The 16,699-nt window shown below is 37.8% G+C and overlaps 1 protein-coding gene across 3 annotated transcripts in view; it reads right to left on the bottom strand.

Moving 5' to 3' along the window:
- CDK14 (cyclin dependent kinase 14) overlaps positions 1-16,699 on the bottom strand; it is a 313,070-nt gene that overhangs the window by 179,579 nt on the left and 116,792 nt on the right. For all 3 annotated transcript variants that reach the window (XM_051802182.1, XM_051802184.1, XM_051802183.1), the window contains one exon: positions 730-824. In XM_051802182.1, the coding sequence (XP_051658142.1) occupies positions 730-824 (95 nt within the window). The remainder of the gene's footprint in view (positions 1-729; positions 825-16,699) is intronic.

Here is a 16,699-nt window from a genome sequence, read left to right on the forward strand (position 1 = left end):
AATTATGATAGTACATTGCATAATTCCACAGCTAAATGCTGAAGTAATTCTACATAAATGCCATATGTTTGTCTTAGAAAAACTGAAAAGATTAATTAGAAGGCCAAGGCCAATACTTTGGAAAGTAATACTCTGAACACAATTAAATCCTTACACTGCATACTATGTAAATTGAAGTTTTAATTAGTAGCTAAAACATTAGTCATGACAAAATAAAAAAGCCCAAATTCAGACTTTGCAACAGACTTTGCTTTTTACTGAGATTGCTTATAAAAAGACACTCTGCACAAGCCAGTCACAACAAAAGCCACTTAAACTTGATACATGCTTTTCATGAAGGAACTACCTGTTAAGCATTAGTCCTGTTCCTCTTCCCTACATATCCTCACCTATTTTAAAGTTACCTGATCACGTTAGTAAAGAAAAAGCTCCAATAAACAAACTATGACTAAGAAGCAGAGTAGGGTACCAGTTTGAAAAGTCAATTCAGCAGTATAAGGTCCTTCAAAAGCCCTAGTAGTCACTTCTCCATCTCTGAATCTGGTTTAGTCTAGCTTTCCACACTTAGCCCACTCCGCTACAAAGCATCATCTCCTATAGCCACCACTCTCCTGAAGAAAGTAAAGGTTATTTTGGCCTGACTCATAGATCACTGATGGTAAAGAGAGCATTTCCATCAAATTCAATACACTCTGGACCATATCCAGAATATATAGTTACTTTACTCACCACATATTCAAACACAAGTGTCAAGGTTTCCTTGGTGTGAATGATGTCATGAAGCAGCACAATGTTTGCATGTTTCAATCCTTTCAAAAGAGAAGCTGAAAAGCAAAACAAACATAATCTTAAAAAGCATCCAAATATTTTACATCAATTGGCTTTCTTTTTTTAGTAACTTAGGTGAGCTTCACAACCTGACAACCAATAGTTGTACCTTAGTATCTTCTATGTCCATGAATTCCACACATTAAGTGTGTTTGAATATCACACCTTTCGATTCAGTGCTATTTTCTCCACCTTGCTGGTCAAACTCAACCTCACTCTGAGGTCGAAACGAGCTATGGCTAGAGATGCTTTCCTTACGCAGCCTCCTCTAAGTGAATCAGTCATGTCTACTCAACCAGACACAAGACTGCTTCTACACTCAAAGATAATTTTTTTTTTCTCTCAGATGAAAGTCAAGCATGTCTTTTCAAAACGTTGTCTTTGCTATCCAACACAACAGAGCTGCTAATATATATATAAAATTCTTCTTTCTCTCAAATATAACACAGGTTTGATGGAATTATTTGTATTAGCCTATGAGAATAAATTAATAGTATTTTCTCACTTATTTTTTCAATGACTAACTCACATTTTCAGAAAAGACAAATAAAGACTTATCTAATGAATTTTCAGGTAATCTCCACTAATTTTTTTTTACACCATAATACATATTTAATGTTGATACCATATTACATATTTAATGTTGCAAAAGATATGATATATTTTAACAAGATATGCTGACAAGCCATATGTTGTTACCCATGTCATTTTGCCATCAGTGTTTTGTCATCTCACACATACATCTGAGCAGGACTATCAGTCACCCCAGCAAGTAAATAATATGGTCTTAAGCTCTGCCAGGGGAGGTTTAGGTTGGATATTAGGAAGAAATTTTTTACAGAGAGAGTAATCAGACATTGGAATGGGCTGCCCAGGGAGGTGGTGGATTCATCATTCCTGGAGGTTTTTAAGGTGAGACTGGATGTGGCACTTAGTGCCATGGTCTGATAACCATGGCAGTGTTGGAGCAAGGGTTGGACTTGATGATCTCAGAGGCCTCTTCCAACCCAGCTGATTCTATGATTCTATAATAGATACAAAGACATGCAAATAAGTGGCATATTTCTAAAATGAAAATATGCAACTTGCTTCTGTCACCTTCCTTATTTTATCAAAGCAAATAATGAAAAACCAAATGTGTCTCAATTCTTCACCATGCAAAATGGAGACTAGGGAGCTTCCACAGCACTATTACCCCTTGCTGACCTACTAAGGGTGTTTTGAGGGTGTTTCATCAGGTGGAGGTAACTCCAGGGGTCATCTGGCTTTAAAATAGGCTAAGTACATCTCATCTCTCATATTGGTCTTGAAGAGATCGGTCTGACAAGTTCATCACTCTTGGAAGCAACACGAAAGCAACATGGCATTTGAGAGGGGACAAAGTCATCAAAGCAAAACTACTTTATTAAATGAGTCAGGTTAATTGGGTGTTTCCCTCTCCAGGGAGGCACACAACTCACCAAAATGAGTGACCTTTTATTCTTCCCTGGCCAGTGGTTGTCCCTGGCCAGTGGTTGTCCCTGTCCCCTTTCCCATTGGCTGGGTACTCAGGGACTTATATTCTCTCCTGACTGCCTACTTTGCCCTAAGTCTCCCTCCCACATATCCCCTTCATCTTCTTTTTTTGGCAAATCTTTAGCATAGCCTTTCCTGTTCGTTCTTAACAACTCTGCAGGAGCAAGGGACAATCTAAACCACATCTAAGCAACAAGTAGCTATAAGCAAGAAAGAAGGGTTAGCCTCCCCAACCCCCTCCCCTTACCCCCTCCAGTCACTCTGGCTTCAGCAAAACATCACTTTATTTCTCACAATAGGATCCTCATCTTAGAATTTCGAGAATTTCTTGGAGCAAAAGCTCAGAGAGATTTGGATATGTTGGTTTTTTTGAAAAGAGAACAATGAAAAACTGCTACTGGAAAAAGGTATGTATACACACAACAGATGACAGACCAACTGTTCTGAAAGGTACCTTCTACCAGAAACAAGAATGTTTAACCTGGGGAAACCCTGAGAAGAGTTCACCTGAAGTAATTGAGATTTCACCAGTTCTTCCCTCAAACCTTGTCAAATGACCATACATGCAGAGACACTGGGAACATAAAAACTGCCTCCTAGTAGAACCTGTCGAACTGTTATAGTATTTATAACCTCTGTCAGCTTTTGCTGTTCAGATCCTCACGTGAGGCCTTTAATTTCTCTAGTTGGCCATTACTTTGTTGTTAGAATCTGTATATGGGTCATTAAAGCTTAAACAGTACATTGAAAGCAGCTTACCCTGAGGTCTTTGGAAATACTGTTTTTCGTCTTCAGTCCCCTCCCCCACTCTTATTTATCTTCTGTAGTACACAATTCCCCCTTTTATAGCCTCAATATTCAACATCTGCCATATATTACAAGAACTACAAAATATCACCTGCAGGGTGAAATTTCTGTCTTCTTCATTAGACCAAGTGAAATATAGTAGATAATATAGCACAGGTAGCAAAATCATCTTAATTGCACTAATTTACACTGCAGAAATAAGCAATTACACTATCAATTTATATTGTAAGAAACCAAACATAACTGGCTAAAGTAAGAGAATTACCCCATGTGTTCGTCTATCAGGAGTCTTACCAGACTGCCTGTCTTTGTGAAAACACTGCTTTGCTTCTTAAAAAAAAAAAAAAAAAAAAAAAGGGAGGGAGAAGGAAATTAAACAGAGAAAAAAACGTTGTCTGAAACAGGAAAGTTTTTTCTTTCTCCACAGAGTACTTTAAAAACAAAATTAAATATGAACCGATGGCTCATATGGGTTTTTTTTTTCCAGGAAAAACAGCCTTTCAGAACAGATGACCAATACACCACCACAAGTTTTTACTCAAAGGAGATGGAACTTTGGATGAACTCCACTAATTCAAAGACAAAACCCAGAAATTCACATCCAAAAGAATAAAAAAGAGTCCAGGGAATCTACCAGCATCAGCCTGAGACAAGACTGACTTTACCTTTGAAGCTGCCAATGAAGCTGCTACTGGAGCTCAGTGAGAAATCAGGTGTTGCTGTGCCTGATGTTAGTTCTAGAACAAAATAATTCTCCCAGAGAACACCATCTCCATCCAGTGATTATCACCCACAGATTTCACACAGAGTCATGATGAAAAGACTGAAATGTTGAAAAAGCATTGCAACAACTCAAAAAGTGGAAAAGATGTACTAGTACTCACTGTATCCTTAACATGTATTTTTAATAACAAAATTATACAATGCTGCTTTGAAACTACTGGCACTCTTTTTTTACCCTTGGTATTAAAAGTAAGATAAACAGATGGCAGTACTTTTAATTAATTTCCCCAAAGAGTTCTGAGGAAGCAAAGCAGAAAATAATGTTAAAATGCTTTTTTAAAACACTTTGGAAAAAATATTATATGGGTTTGAATTGCCAGGTGTTTGTTCTGTCACCTGTGTTTGCACAGTCCCTCACAGCAACTTCTAACAGTAAAAAACAGGGAAGATGAATTGTTGACATACTTTAACAATTAACAACATCCAAGATGATAATTTCTGTGACTTGTACACAAGTTCATGACCTGAGCCGCTAAATGTACCAACACTCAGCACTTTTCATCAAGGGCTAATAACCATATTTGCATACTTAAAGGAAACACATTTCATTTGCTTGAATAACCATCACAGACTTCTCCAACAAGGGGATGCTCTCATCTATTATGAGCTCCTGGCAAGCTGCCATATCGCTTGTGTTGGTCAAGGAGTTTTTTTGCTGTTCCCAGATGAGCTGGATTCTAAAGTACACTCACTCTATGAGCAAGGCAAGCCAGATGGACTACAGCCAACTCTTACCCAAAACCTGAGTAGCATCAGTAAATCAGTGTTTTGCTCCCTGTGGGGTTTACAGCACCAGCTCAAGCTTGACACTCCATTAACAAAGCCTTGTGACTTTTAGATGAGCCTCAGCTTGGAAGTGGTTTGAAAAAGACTATTCCCACATCTCCACAAAGTAACATTTCAGTTACATAACAAAATCAACAAAAGCAACTATTACTGTTGACTCCTAGGCCACATGGAAGAAATTTTCACTAGCAAAGATAGTACTTTTGGACATGGCAAGCATGTTAAGCTTGAACATTAATTACGGACCTTTGATCATCTATTCAGTCTTTCAATTCCTGACTACCACTTTATTCCCATGTCATGGGAGTGAGAACTATGGCCCTAGATAAAAGGACCATCATCCATGATTTCTGAATTGGCTGACATTTTAGTGACATGGAAGCTTTTCTCAGTAGTGGAAGAAGAACTCAGCCTCATGCTGCTCATATTCACCATAATGTACAACTGCTGATGACGCTGTCTCGCATTTCCTAATATATGCAAAGGCTGTGGTACTCCCAACATTTTTCTAAAAAGTATTATATAAAAATGCCTGCTTTCCTCAGTATACAGTAGTAGGGGTGTCCTCTGGAGTTACCATGCACCAGTGACAACCACTGCCCATACTGCTATTCACATGCAGTGCTCACCCTTTCTCAATGTCACTCTAGGAGGACATCTCTCATTGGGAGACTTTTACGCTTGACGACTGCACACCATAGCAGTTGCATTTCTCTAATACTGTTAGTGCAACTGTGCACCTTTGCTGCCCTGTTGGATTTCTGAGACGCCAAAGCACACACAATCTATTCAGTAACACAAATTTGTGAAAGCAAGTACGCTGCTGTGCTTCAGAGCCAAACAACTTATCTTTAAAATTCTGCAGCTTGTCACACTCTGCAGACACAACGGTGCTCTCTGTCAAAGTGCCAACTTCTTCGCATAAACAGTTGGGTTCAGTCTTTGAGTTCTCCTGGAAAGGCACCTTTAGTGAGAAAACATTCATGGGGTTTTTTCCCTATCATCATGTGTTCTGAACAAACATACTCAAATGTGTCTTACTGCCTGCACAAACTACAGAAGTTCTGCTTCCCTCCCAGCAACTTATGTTTCAATCTACGCATCTTTTAGAGTAATTTTTAAAATTTGGCCTGAGAGCACAATGTCCCTTATGCTTCTGATCTGCTTCCCACACAGCGGGGCTTTCTGTGTGCAAAATGTTACTTGGAATTCTATCACAGAGAGGGGAATTCAGTACTCTGTTGGTTTTGCAGTAATAAATGTGCAGAAATTTCCTTCTCAGAAATGCAGACCCCAAATCTACACTTTGCTATTTTCCAGTTCACTCATCTGAAATAATTTGCTACAAGCAAATAGCTTTGCTGTTGTACAACCCTAATACAAAAATATTCAACTCAGTGAAAACTGTACATTCTAGGTAAGACCACACTGACCAGAGAATTCTCTTCTTCTCACCACAGGATATATTCTGCAGAATGATATTTATAGTACATATATTATCCCAAGTAATTGATTTTAGAGCTGCACACCTACAAATGCACAGAATTGGTCAGCTTCCACTCTGATCTTAGAGAATACAGTGCATTAAAGATATATGGGTCACTCTTCAGCTTTGAAAATTTTCTAGGAGGAAGTTTCTTAACAAATTTCAAAAGATTTTGTGAGTTACAGGAAGAAGAAAAAGCAGAACAGAAAACTTTAGGTGGACTATTATGTAAGCATAGGTCAATTACCTTCTTTAAAACTAATTTCAACCTCATGGCAATCTCTTCTAGATGTAACAAATGGTCCTTATTCTAGTTTTCATTAAGTCAAAAAAGGACAGTCTGGCATTAAGGAAGCACACAGTGCTTCACATGCTTGCAAGAAAGGATTTGGTAGTCCTTCAACTGTAGACTGCTTTGCTGTAGATTTATCAAATTAGCTGCACCTACCTCCTCAATCTCAATTCAGGTTTCATTTGTGAAATTTCTACTTGCTGCTCCTTCTTGAAAGTGTAGCATGCTATTAAAGAAGAAATACAGAAAAAATGTGTGTGTAACAACACACAGGCATATTCAAAGCTGCTTCTTGCTATGGCCGTAGTCCCCTAAGCAAACGGCAAGTCACGAACCTGCTGAAACCTCTTTGCCTATTGAACTGGAACAAAACACTGGAAGGACTGATCAAATAAGCTCTGAAAAGCACTACAATGTATTATTCTAACAGTTCTACAGAAGACTGCTGCCATATGAAATAAATGTCTCATTACATTCTAGATATAAATTCATGCATTGTGTATGGTTTCCAGTACTCTTCAGACACAAGTACAGATGGAGGTTAAAAATAATGAGACATCATCCTATTAAAGTCAGACTCTTGTGGAAACCAACTGCAATATGCTACTCCTATCTTGTAGCAGCCAGTTATATCTTGCCTTCACTGTCCATTTCAGTATTCAAGAGGAGGAAACTGTGTAAACCAAAAATATGCAGTGTGTACAGAAAACAACTCTATAATGCAGGTAGCATGTGAAAGCAGGAATCTTTCTATTACTTTTTTATGCTCACATAGCATGACTGAGACTAGTAGTACAATTTATAAAACCATCACTGGCTGTTATTAGCCTTGTTATGGTGATGAATTTCAGACACTGTCTTCACCTAAATATCTATCTACCTTACGATGACTGTGGAAATTTTCGGTCTAAACAGTTCCTCCCATTTCCCAAAAAACAGGCTTTAGTAGCAACTTCCATAACCCACTGAGTAACTTTGCCTTTGAAAAAAAGCCAAACCTCTCAACACCATGTTTTGGAGTAGAGAGTCAAAGTCTGGAAATACAGAGGTCTTTAAAATAGAAATACACACTTTGCCATCTCCATGAAAATTCTCTAAATTTGGTCAAGTTGAAGCTTTTGAAATTGCTACTTTGGGTCAGGCTGACTATCAGTAGTGTGAAAGGAAGGAGGAATACAGAAAAGAGAGGAAATGGCACAGAAGGCTGCGATTCACAGTGGAAGCTAGGACAGCTGGGTAGAGAGAAAGAAAAGCCAGAGGACATATTTTTTTCACAGGTGGAAAACCACAAGAAGTGGAAAGTAAGACCATGCAGATGACAGAAAAGAGACAGTACGTTCCCACATGGGGTGGGCAAACACTCACATGTAAGGAGAAGTACACAAGAGCCTGCAAACACTAGCACATTTTCTCCACTAATCTCCATACCACAACTCAAGATTCCCACAGATTACCAACCCACTGCTTTTAGCAGGAATCAATGAAAATATCTGGCAGTTTCCCGCATTCTCCTCCAATTTGCAGACAGAAGCAACTTTCAACAGTTACCAGCTACCATTTCAGGTCAAGTAGGCTGTGTCCATACAAAAGCTAGCAAACACAATGAAATATTGGAATGCAAACACCAGAAAATGGAATATGGACTTCCACTTACTTTTTCAAACACTTAGAAAAGTATATAAACAAAAATTCAAATGAAAATAAAGAATGCCATCCCAAATGCTCAAAACGAAGACAGACTACAATTACAGAGGCTGCTGCAGTGAAAACTCGGCTTCTCCAAGATATACATTCCTGATGTTACTGCCATGAGATAAGTCAGCTCACAGCTGCTTCATATCTATCTTGCATTTATCTTGCACTTCTACAACGTGTAAATTCACAGCCTAACGTATCCTGCAGTGGCCAACTTGTGTGCTAGCACCCATTAACTATTCCCAGGTCTTGAATTTTTTTCACAGATGGAATAAGTAGTTGCCTAACCTTTATTTTATATAGGTCCAGGTATGAACTTGATCCAGTTTTATTTCCAAGATTCAGTGGTAGGATCTTGTCCATCCATCAGAGAAGCTGAAAACTCTGCCAGGTCCAAGTCAGAAAAAAAATCAACCTGATCTTTAACCTTACCCGGCTGAGCATCACATTAAGTCACTTAAGCTGATATCATCACCATATTCCTTATTTTCTGAAATACTTCTGATCCTAATTCACTTTTCAGAACCACAGAGCACACATAAATATTACAGAACCCCAAGGAACCCTGTACAGTGATATTATCCAATGCTATGCAAGTACTTTGAAAGTCATCTCAAAATCATCTTTAAAAGGACTCTTAGCAAGTGGGGTGCTGACAAGATGAACAAATATTTACGTAGTTAGAGTGACGAGTGTTCTAAAAAATTTCAAAACCATCAGTGTTTCAATAATGCACAGTAGGTGCCTATAGCTAGAGTCACCCAACAAGAACACTGAATTAAATTAATTGATCAGCATCCGACACAGGCAGAGATCACACAGCAGGAGCAAACATGGTGCTGTTTAATTAAGGAAGGAACAGTACAAGTAGAGGGACCAAATTAAGTTTTCACAGCTAAACTTAATTCTGACAACTTCTGAATGATTGACCTTGCAACCATAATAAATAATATTACACCTCTGCTGTAAATGGTGTACCTGCAATATTAGTATTATAGTGTTTAAACGAGGGAGTAAATAACCAAGTATGAGCATTGAAAGAGTAAATAACCAAGTATGAGCCCACTACTGAAGACAGTGGGCATTCTGTTACTTGCTTTTTCCAATGCATCAATATGACAAGAAATCACTTAATCTTATGTACCTGCAATGTATATTTCTTTTGTACGACAGAAAGGCATCCTAGGAAATAATTTAATTGCTTTGACACGAAACTGAGTTTGTCTACGAGCATACTTTAACCACTACTTACAAATGAGGAACTCTACAGAAAAGTTGTTTTAGAAAAAAATTACTTTTGCTCTATTTCTCAGTGGGGCATTTCCTTCAGAAAAAAAAAAAAGGCACAAAAAGCAGACTCATTTGTCAGCACACATTTCAGGCAGCAGAAAAAAAGGCTTGTGGCATATGTCTTGCTATTTTTCAAAGAGAGAGAGAGACAGGAGCCTTTAAAAGATCATGTCAATTTTCTTCTTCTGGGTGGGTGAGGCTCAACATGCCTCTTTGCCCATAAGTGGAAAATAAAGCTGGAATGCTCATGACATTGCTTTGTCTCTTGTGGAATGGTTTAGATGTTAAAGAAAGGCAAACTCAGTACAAAGCTAGTAAATAATTATTTTTACAACTATTTTAGTACAAAAAAATCAATCACAGTGAAAATAAGGCATACTGTTTAAAAATATTTTTAAGGACAGGAAATAACCTTAATTCTGGTACCCCTTTGATGCCTTCTATAAGCTTTCTAATAAATTTTTCTTCCACATCCAAAAATATGCTAAGCACACAGACTGTAAAATGGCAAGATTCCCTCAAGTAACTTGTAAACTAATTTCCAACATGAAAAAAGTAAAAAAGGGATGAAGCAAGCTTGCAGACATTACAGCAGCAAAACCCAGTGGAGGCTAAATTTTTTTCCAGACTAAATCAGTTGAAAGAGACTATATTGGAAACAGACCTCCATGCTTTACCACAAACAGCAAAGCCCTTTTGTGCCAACAGTGCTGGACATCCACTTTGCAAGCATATAATCTGAAAATATGTTCTAAATGTTCTTAACACATATAAAGGCCCTATCAGTTCACAAGGTACAGATATGCCATCCTTCTTCTGCCTTTGCCTTCAGGTCTCTGGGCATCATCTGGGTTCTCACCTTGTCATTTAACTGTCATTTAGTCTTGCAGTTCATAGCACTTATCAACAATGTTAGTTGAATTTAAGGTGCAAGCAACAAGGAGGAAATGGAAAACTGGGAATCCCTGAATTTTGCTTTATTCACCCTGGATTGTAACTGAATCTAAATCAGTAAAAAAGCAAACTTTACAAATTTACATTTAAATGACAGTGAAGACCCGTCATTACCATATCACTGTCTAGAACAGCATGTGCTTATTGAAATCTTGTGGACAATGTTGAACTTGGAAATTTGCATTTTAAAGGACAAAAATTCTATTTTAAGCAAGAGATAGTAAGCCCCTTTAAAAAGCAGCTGGCCCTCAGAGAGTGCAGGAGAGGTGCTAGAACAGAAAAGATGGGCTGAAGGAATGTCTCAGCTTCATGGAGTTGACAGCCATAGCTGACAGTGACAGGGTGATGTGAAAGTTAAGTGATGCTTAGAGATGATGTAGTTAAGTTAGTCATTTCTATCCTTCTACTTTTGCTAAAAACATACCCATAATTTTCTAGTTCAAAATTAAAAATTACCTGTGTAGATGCACGACACCAATCAGATTACGGATCTAAATCATATTGGAAGGCATTCTGAGCAACAGCATCATTAAAGCACACTCAAGAAATGTGAGAAAATACATTAAACGGATCTGCAATCATAACCCATTAACAACACAGGTGGTAAGGATTTTTTTTTAAAGGCCAACTCAACAGTCAACAGCTTGTCTGCCTACTACATACAGATATAAAACATCCAGCCCCCTTGAAAATATATCATTCTTCGATCCTGTTGTGTCATTCATCATTATAATTACAGCAATTTACTGTTTGCTTTTCCAGATAAATTTCTTTTTATAGAATCATAGTAATTAACAATGACAGTAGTAAAATTGATAGCACCGCTTCTTAAAGTACCCGTTCCTCTAAGATGACACTACTGCCTTGACAAACTTTAAACAAATGGTTTAAAAAGACACATCTTTTGCAGTTTGTGTCTAACAGTGTTTGTTCCAGTCAAAACAGGTCAGCCTTTTCCAAGACAGGACTAGAGAAAAAATATGCTCTTTAATGTTGCTGACCTTTTCTTCAAACAGTTCTCAGAACTCATTCATTGAAAGGTAGCCTTCAAAAGTTGCACTTCAGGTCAAGGACATACTTTTTCTAGTTTCTGTGAAATTTTTCCAATTTGTCAAAGTTTACATCTAGTTAATGGAATATTGTACTTTAAAGCTGCACTTAAGCAGCTGAAGTCTCCCAGAGAATCCACCTCCCTGAGTGTGCTTAAACATTCAGGTATATGCCCGAAGCAGAAGTTTGAAACTAGAAGTCTGGAATCCAACACCAGTTATAGATGGGACAGCGTTATCAGCAGAACTATTTTGACAGTTTCCCCAAAATCACAATCACAAACCTGGGTTTGGCTGAACGCATCTCCAAGTCTCGTGCTCCATTCCTGCTCCCCCCACTCTTCACGCCTGCTAATGACAAAAAGGGTGGGAAACACTAGCCCTGTCCAAGAAGACTCCCCACTCTCAATGCCACAGGCTCCTGGCTGAGGCCAGCCAAAGTCACCAACCCTTCCCATCTTCCCATTACTGCTTTCTACACCTAGTACTAGTTTGAATGGCCTTTGTAATTTGCATTCTTTCAGACCCACTCTGATAGTTGTCATTGTCTTCCTAAGATCCTCACACCAACAACTATTCTTAACCTCCATTTCTCCTAGTTCCTAGTTCTCCTCCCTGCTGCTGCCCAGGTATGGACAGTGCCAAGCATTCCAGTGGGACAGTCTTCTTCTACCAGAGCACAGTAGAAAGGGGAGCAAGAAGGCTAGAGGAAATACAAGAGGGAAAAGGGCACAAAAAAGGCATGGACAATGCATGTAGAGCTTTTAGCTCTGTCAATATCAGAAAAAAACCCAACCAAAACTAAATACAAAGGGGGAGGTTTACACTTTTGCAATGAAAATTACCACCTGAAAAAACAGTATCACAAGGGGACTTTCACTTCAAGGTTCAGGACAAGCCAACAAATCAAAACCCAAGAGTTTAAATCTTTGTTCTTCATCCCACATAGTACATAAGCCTATAGACAAAGACAATTCTTTAGTCTGTCTCTTTAAATCTTTCTTGCTTATTATTATAGCTAAACACAAAAGTGACTTGCTAACCAAACACATGAAGCATGAAGGTTCTTGTTCCTGAGGAGAAATGGAACAGAAAACAAGTAGGGCACCTTAGCAAGCAGCAGGATCTAGAAGGAGAACTACAACATGCCTAGACTGTATTTCTCTCTAACTTCCATTTTCAATTAGAAAGACAAAGTAAATAGAATACTAATAGGTTGAGTGCCTGAATCAATAAGCATAGCAGAAATTCCACCTAGTGAGCTCTTTTCTACCTGCAAAAATCACGCAAGGAGAAAAATCAAACTTTAGATGTTAATCTAATTTGACCAAGCACAAACCAGACCAGACCACTCAGCGTATCAGTATGTTGCCAATAGTGGACCTGAACGTCATAGATATAATCTCCTTATAAATGTAGCACTATCACATGGTCAAATATGGGACCCTGCCATCTCACCAACTGAAAACAAACAAACTTGCTCAACAGAAACAAAAGACTACTCAGTTTGGAGCAAATGCACAGTAGTTAAAGTTCAGTTGAAGCAACAGTGTCATGCACATAAGACCAAGGTTTAGGAATATGGCAAAACCATAATTGCTCTGAAGCAGTTTCTGAATCTCTGAAAGTCTGGGGAATGCATGTTGCTCTAAATAATCCTTTTCCAAGCAACCTCTTGAAGACAGCTCATCTGCAACAATATTTTGAGATACTGCAAAAGGGCAAAAACATTTTTAGTTTCTACAACTAAAGTGAGAATGTCTTAGTGTGCCAGAAAATACAGCTCAAGCACTGTGAAGTCCTTGGAGCTCTTTACTAGTGATTTGCTGCCTCATCACCTCATCCCAAGTAAATCAAAGAATGACTTCAACAAAGTCACTAAATTTTTATGGGCCAAGTTTTTCTACCAAAGGAAAACAGTCTGACCTAAAAAGGGTCACAGGAATCTGGACAGAAGCAAGTACTCATAGGCACTAATGAATTTCTTTCCTCCTTCATCATGGCTATTTAGTGTGTATGTTAAATCAGATATTCTGCAACAGTAAACTGCACCTCTAAGGGAAATTGATAAATGAGGAATACTAAATCCCTGTTCCAACACATGCCAGAAAGCTTTGGCTAAAAATCAAGAACTGATTACATCAAAAAATCTAAGAGCATCTTCCATTTCAGATATTGATATTAAAATAGTGTCAACCAAAGTGCTAACATTCACAAGACTAAATACACAACATAGTTCAGTATTTCAAATAGCACTAGCCTTATGAAAACAGAACAGAAATATTCCCAAACAAAAAAAGGAAAGATCAGTCCATGACTGACGATAGACCACAGACTCCAAGAGGTCCATCAAAATGCCTCTCCCCTAGCTCGTTAGGATGCTTACATATGACAGCCTGATAACATTTGAAACAAACTGACAAGATGTCCACAGATAAACAAACCTGATCTGAGGCAGTAAAATACACTCCTCTCCCAAAGTTCTCTGACCACAATAAACTGCCTGTAAAATATTAAGAACCATTTACTTGAGCAGAAACTACAGTTGCGTATCTGTATCTTGAAGTTATCTTTAACGTTAACTATACAATGAGTGCTGCACAATCATAGGAAATGCAGTGGTGTCACGGTCAGCAAGGAGTGTATGATTATCTGCAGGTATATTTCCAACATTTTGTTGGTTTTTAACAAGTGAGGTTAATAAAACCTTGTCCTTGTGTACAGTTTGGCTTTCATTTCACTTCAAGAGCTTTTATAAACTTGTTTACATAATTCCCAAAGATGTAGATTTATAATTGTCAATGATTTTACAAGGTTAATGGCCTCTGTAATTAAAATGAATGAGAAGCTGAACCACTTTAAATTTATGCGCTTCGGTCAACCATAAAAACAGCAAACTCTGCAGAGAACGTGGGTGTATGAACCTGAGTAAAACCCACCTTTTGCTGACAGCTCCAAAGCAATGCACAGAAAGGGACATCTCTTAATGGTGTACTTAGACTCTGGAGTATTTGGAAAAATAAAATTTTATAGAACAGGGATGAATGGAATTTCCAGTCCAGTTTCTAGATCTAGATACACTCTAAGAAATACTTTTATTCCAGAGGTATAAGTTGAATTTAACAAACAAGCACACACACAAAGTTCACACTGTCCTACCAAAGGTTCAAAACCACAGATTCTCTTTTCAGAAGCATACCTATTATTGAAGATGGTTTTAATTTACTTTAAATCTCACTTTCTTTTATTTTTTATTTAAACCTCAAGCTTTTAATTAGTATATTTTTAAATAAATTAATTTAATTTGTACTCTTGGAGTACTGGCAGAAATCCGACAGAAAGGTGTTAATGTCTTGAACACATTATCCACAGGTACACACTCTTATAGGATATTTAGTTTGACCTCCTCAACACAAGAAGCAATTTTCAAGCTCATAAACTTTTACTGAGCATATTTTTAGAAAGGCATCCGTTGTCTTGCAACAACCCATCTGCGTAAGTCCCCACAAAACTCATCCACATTTGGTAGAGTGGGAAGTCCATCTAATCCTTACACAGATAACTTAAGCCAAGCCTGTTTAATCAGGCTTTTAATGGAGACTACATACTGCTCCAAAACCTCTTCTTTTGCCTTTATATAGATTGGTACTAATTTGTACAAGCAAGACTGAGAGACAGCAGCATACAGACATACATCAATGTGATCACTTGAATTTTGTTTGTGAGCTGCAGCTACAACCCTTAGCTTCTCCACCGGCATGCAAAATAAAGCATTTTTGATTATGCAAATAGTCCTCTGCTTTGTGAATAGGGCCTCAAGTGATTCAAATGCTAATTCTGTTAGAAACCTTGATGCAAAGCCAGTATTTCAACCATGTCAGCTTTATAACCAAGACCTTCCGAGAAACACAGAATTGGAAATTGAAAAATACCTTTTAGAACTACAAATACATAAAGTAACTTGGAAAAGTGTGAAAGGTCTTTACAGCTTTCTGTCAATGAGCCTGCAACTTGCTGGGTTTTATTTTGTGTTAGATGCCCCTTCAGGAACTGGCAGTTTCCTAACAGTAGCAGTGTAGGCACTGCCATGCTGAGAAAACCAGAAATGAAACAAAAAAAAGGCAAATTTTTACCTTGTTCAGAGGTTAATATGCTAAATATTGGGGTTCATGTCATCTCATTTTCTTAATAAAACCTTTACACAATCCAGTGCATGTTTGTATGAAAATTTTCTCACCATTATTAAACACATTTTTGAGCCCTCAAAGCACAAAAAATAGCAAGCATGCGTCCTGGATTTCAAAGAAAGAGAGAGAAAGGAAAGTGAGTGAGAGAATGTGTGTGTGAAATGTGTAAAAAGTAGAGTAGATTATATTTTTACTAGTTATAAAATTTTGGAAATATTTGGACCACATAAAGGTATGTCAATTTTGAATTTTGACTGCTTCCAAACTAAAACTTTGAAATATGATGAGAGTTCTTTTTTTTTTTTTTTTTTTTTTTTTTTAGTTTGCAAGTGTTGCCTAAAATCAAAGAAAAATTCTCTAAACAGTTTAGTAAAGTAAGGTATAGAGCAGGTCTTTAATTAAGACATTAAGGTGCATAAAATACATTTAGTATAAACACACAGAATAGCTGTTACAATGTTATAATACTGGCTAATTATCATATCCAACCATTACATCATGGTCCCAAAAACTGTCCATCCCCCGAACCTGCCTCAGGCCCTCCCCTAGGCACGCTTCCTGCTTTGAGTTGGTGGTCTTCTAGGACCCCTCCTTCCTCAATATCTTCCTTGTTGTCAACACCCACCATCCTGCTTGGAACCATTTCAACAATTCTGGGCCTTCTGGATAGTTCTGTCTACAAACAATGTGTATATTATGTTCTTTAGGTACATCTTCAACGGATTGGATGCTCTTGCTAAAATCTTTCCTTGAAAAAGAACATTAAACAGAAGTTCAAGAATTTGGCACAAATGGTGACAAAGGGTGGTTAAAGTATTAAAAGCTATATTAAAGTTCTATATACTAGGATCTGAGGATCTTAAGGATCTTAGGGCATCGCAAGCAGTTTCGATTTACTTTTTTTTTTATTAGCTGTTTTTAACCTATCACAGTAACGGGGGCTCCTTTGTCCTCTCAAGTTTCAGGAGATACGAGGGAAGGGAGAATGTTTTCAAATGGAAGCCAGCCACACTGGCACTGCCATCAC

The sequence above is a fragment of the Manacus candei genome, unplaced genomic scaffold (assembly GCF_025592945.1).
Source record: "Manacus candei isolate 608988 ecotype Guabito, Panama unplaced genomic scaffold, ASM2559294v1 h1tg000056l, whole genome shotgun sequence".
Classification (NCBI taxonomy): Eukaryota; Metazoa; Chordata; class Aves; order Passeriformes; family Pipridae; genus Manacus; species Manacus candei.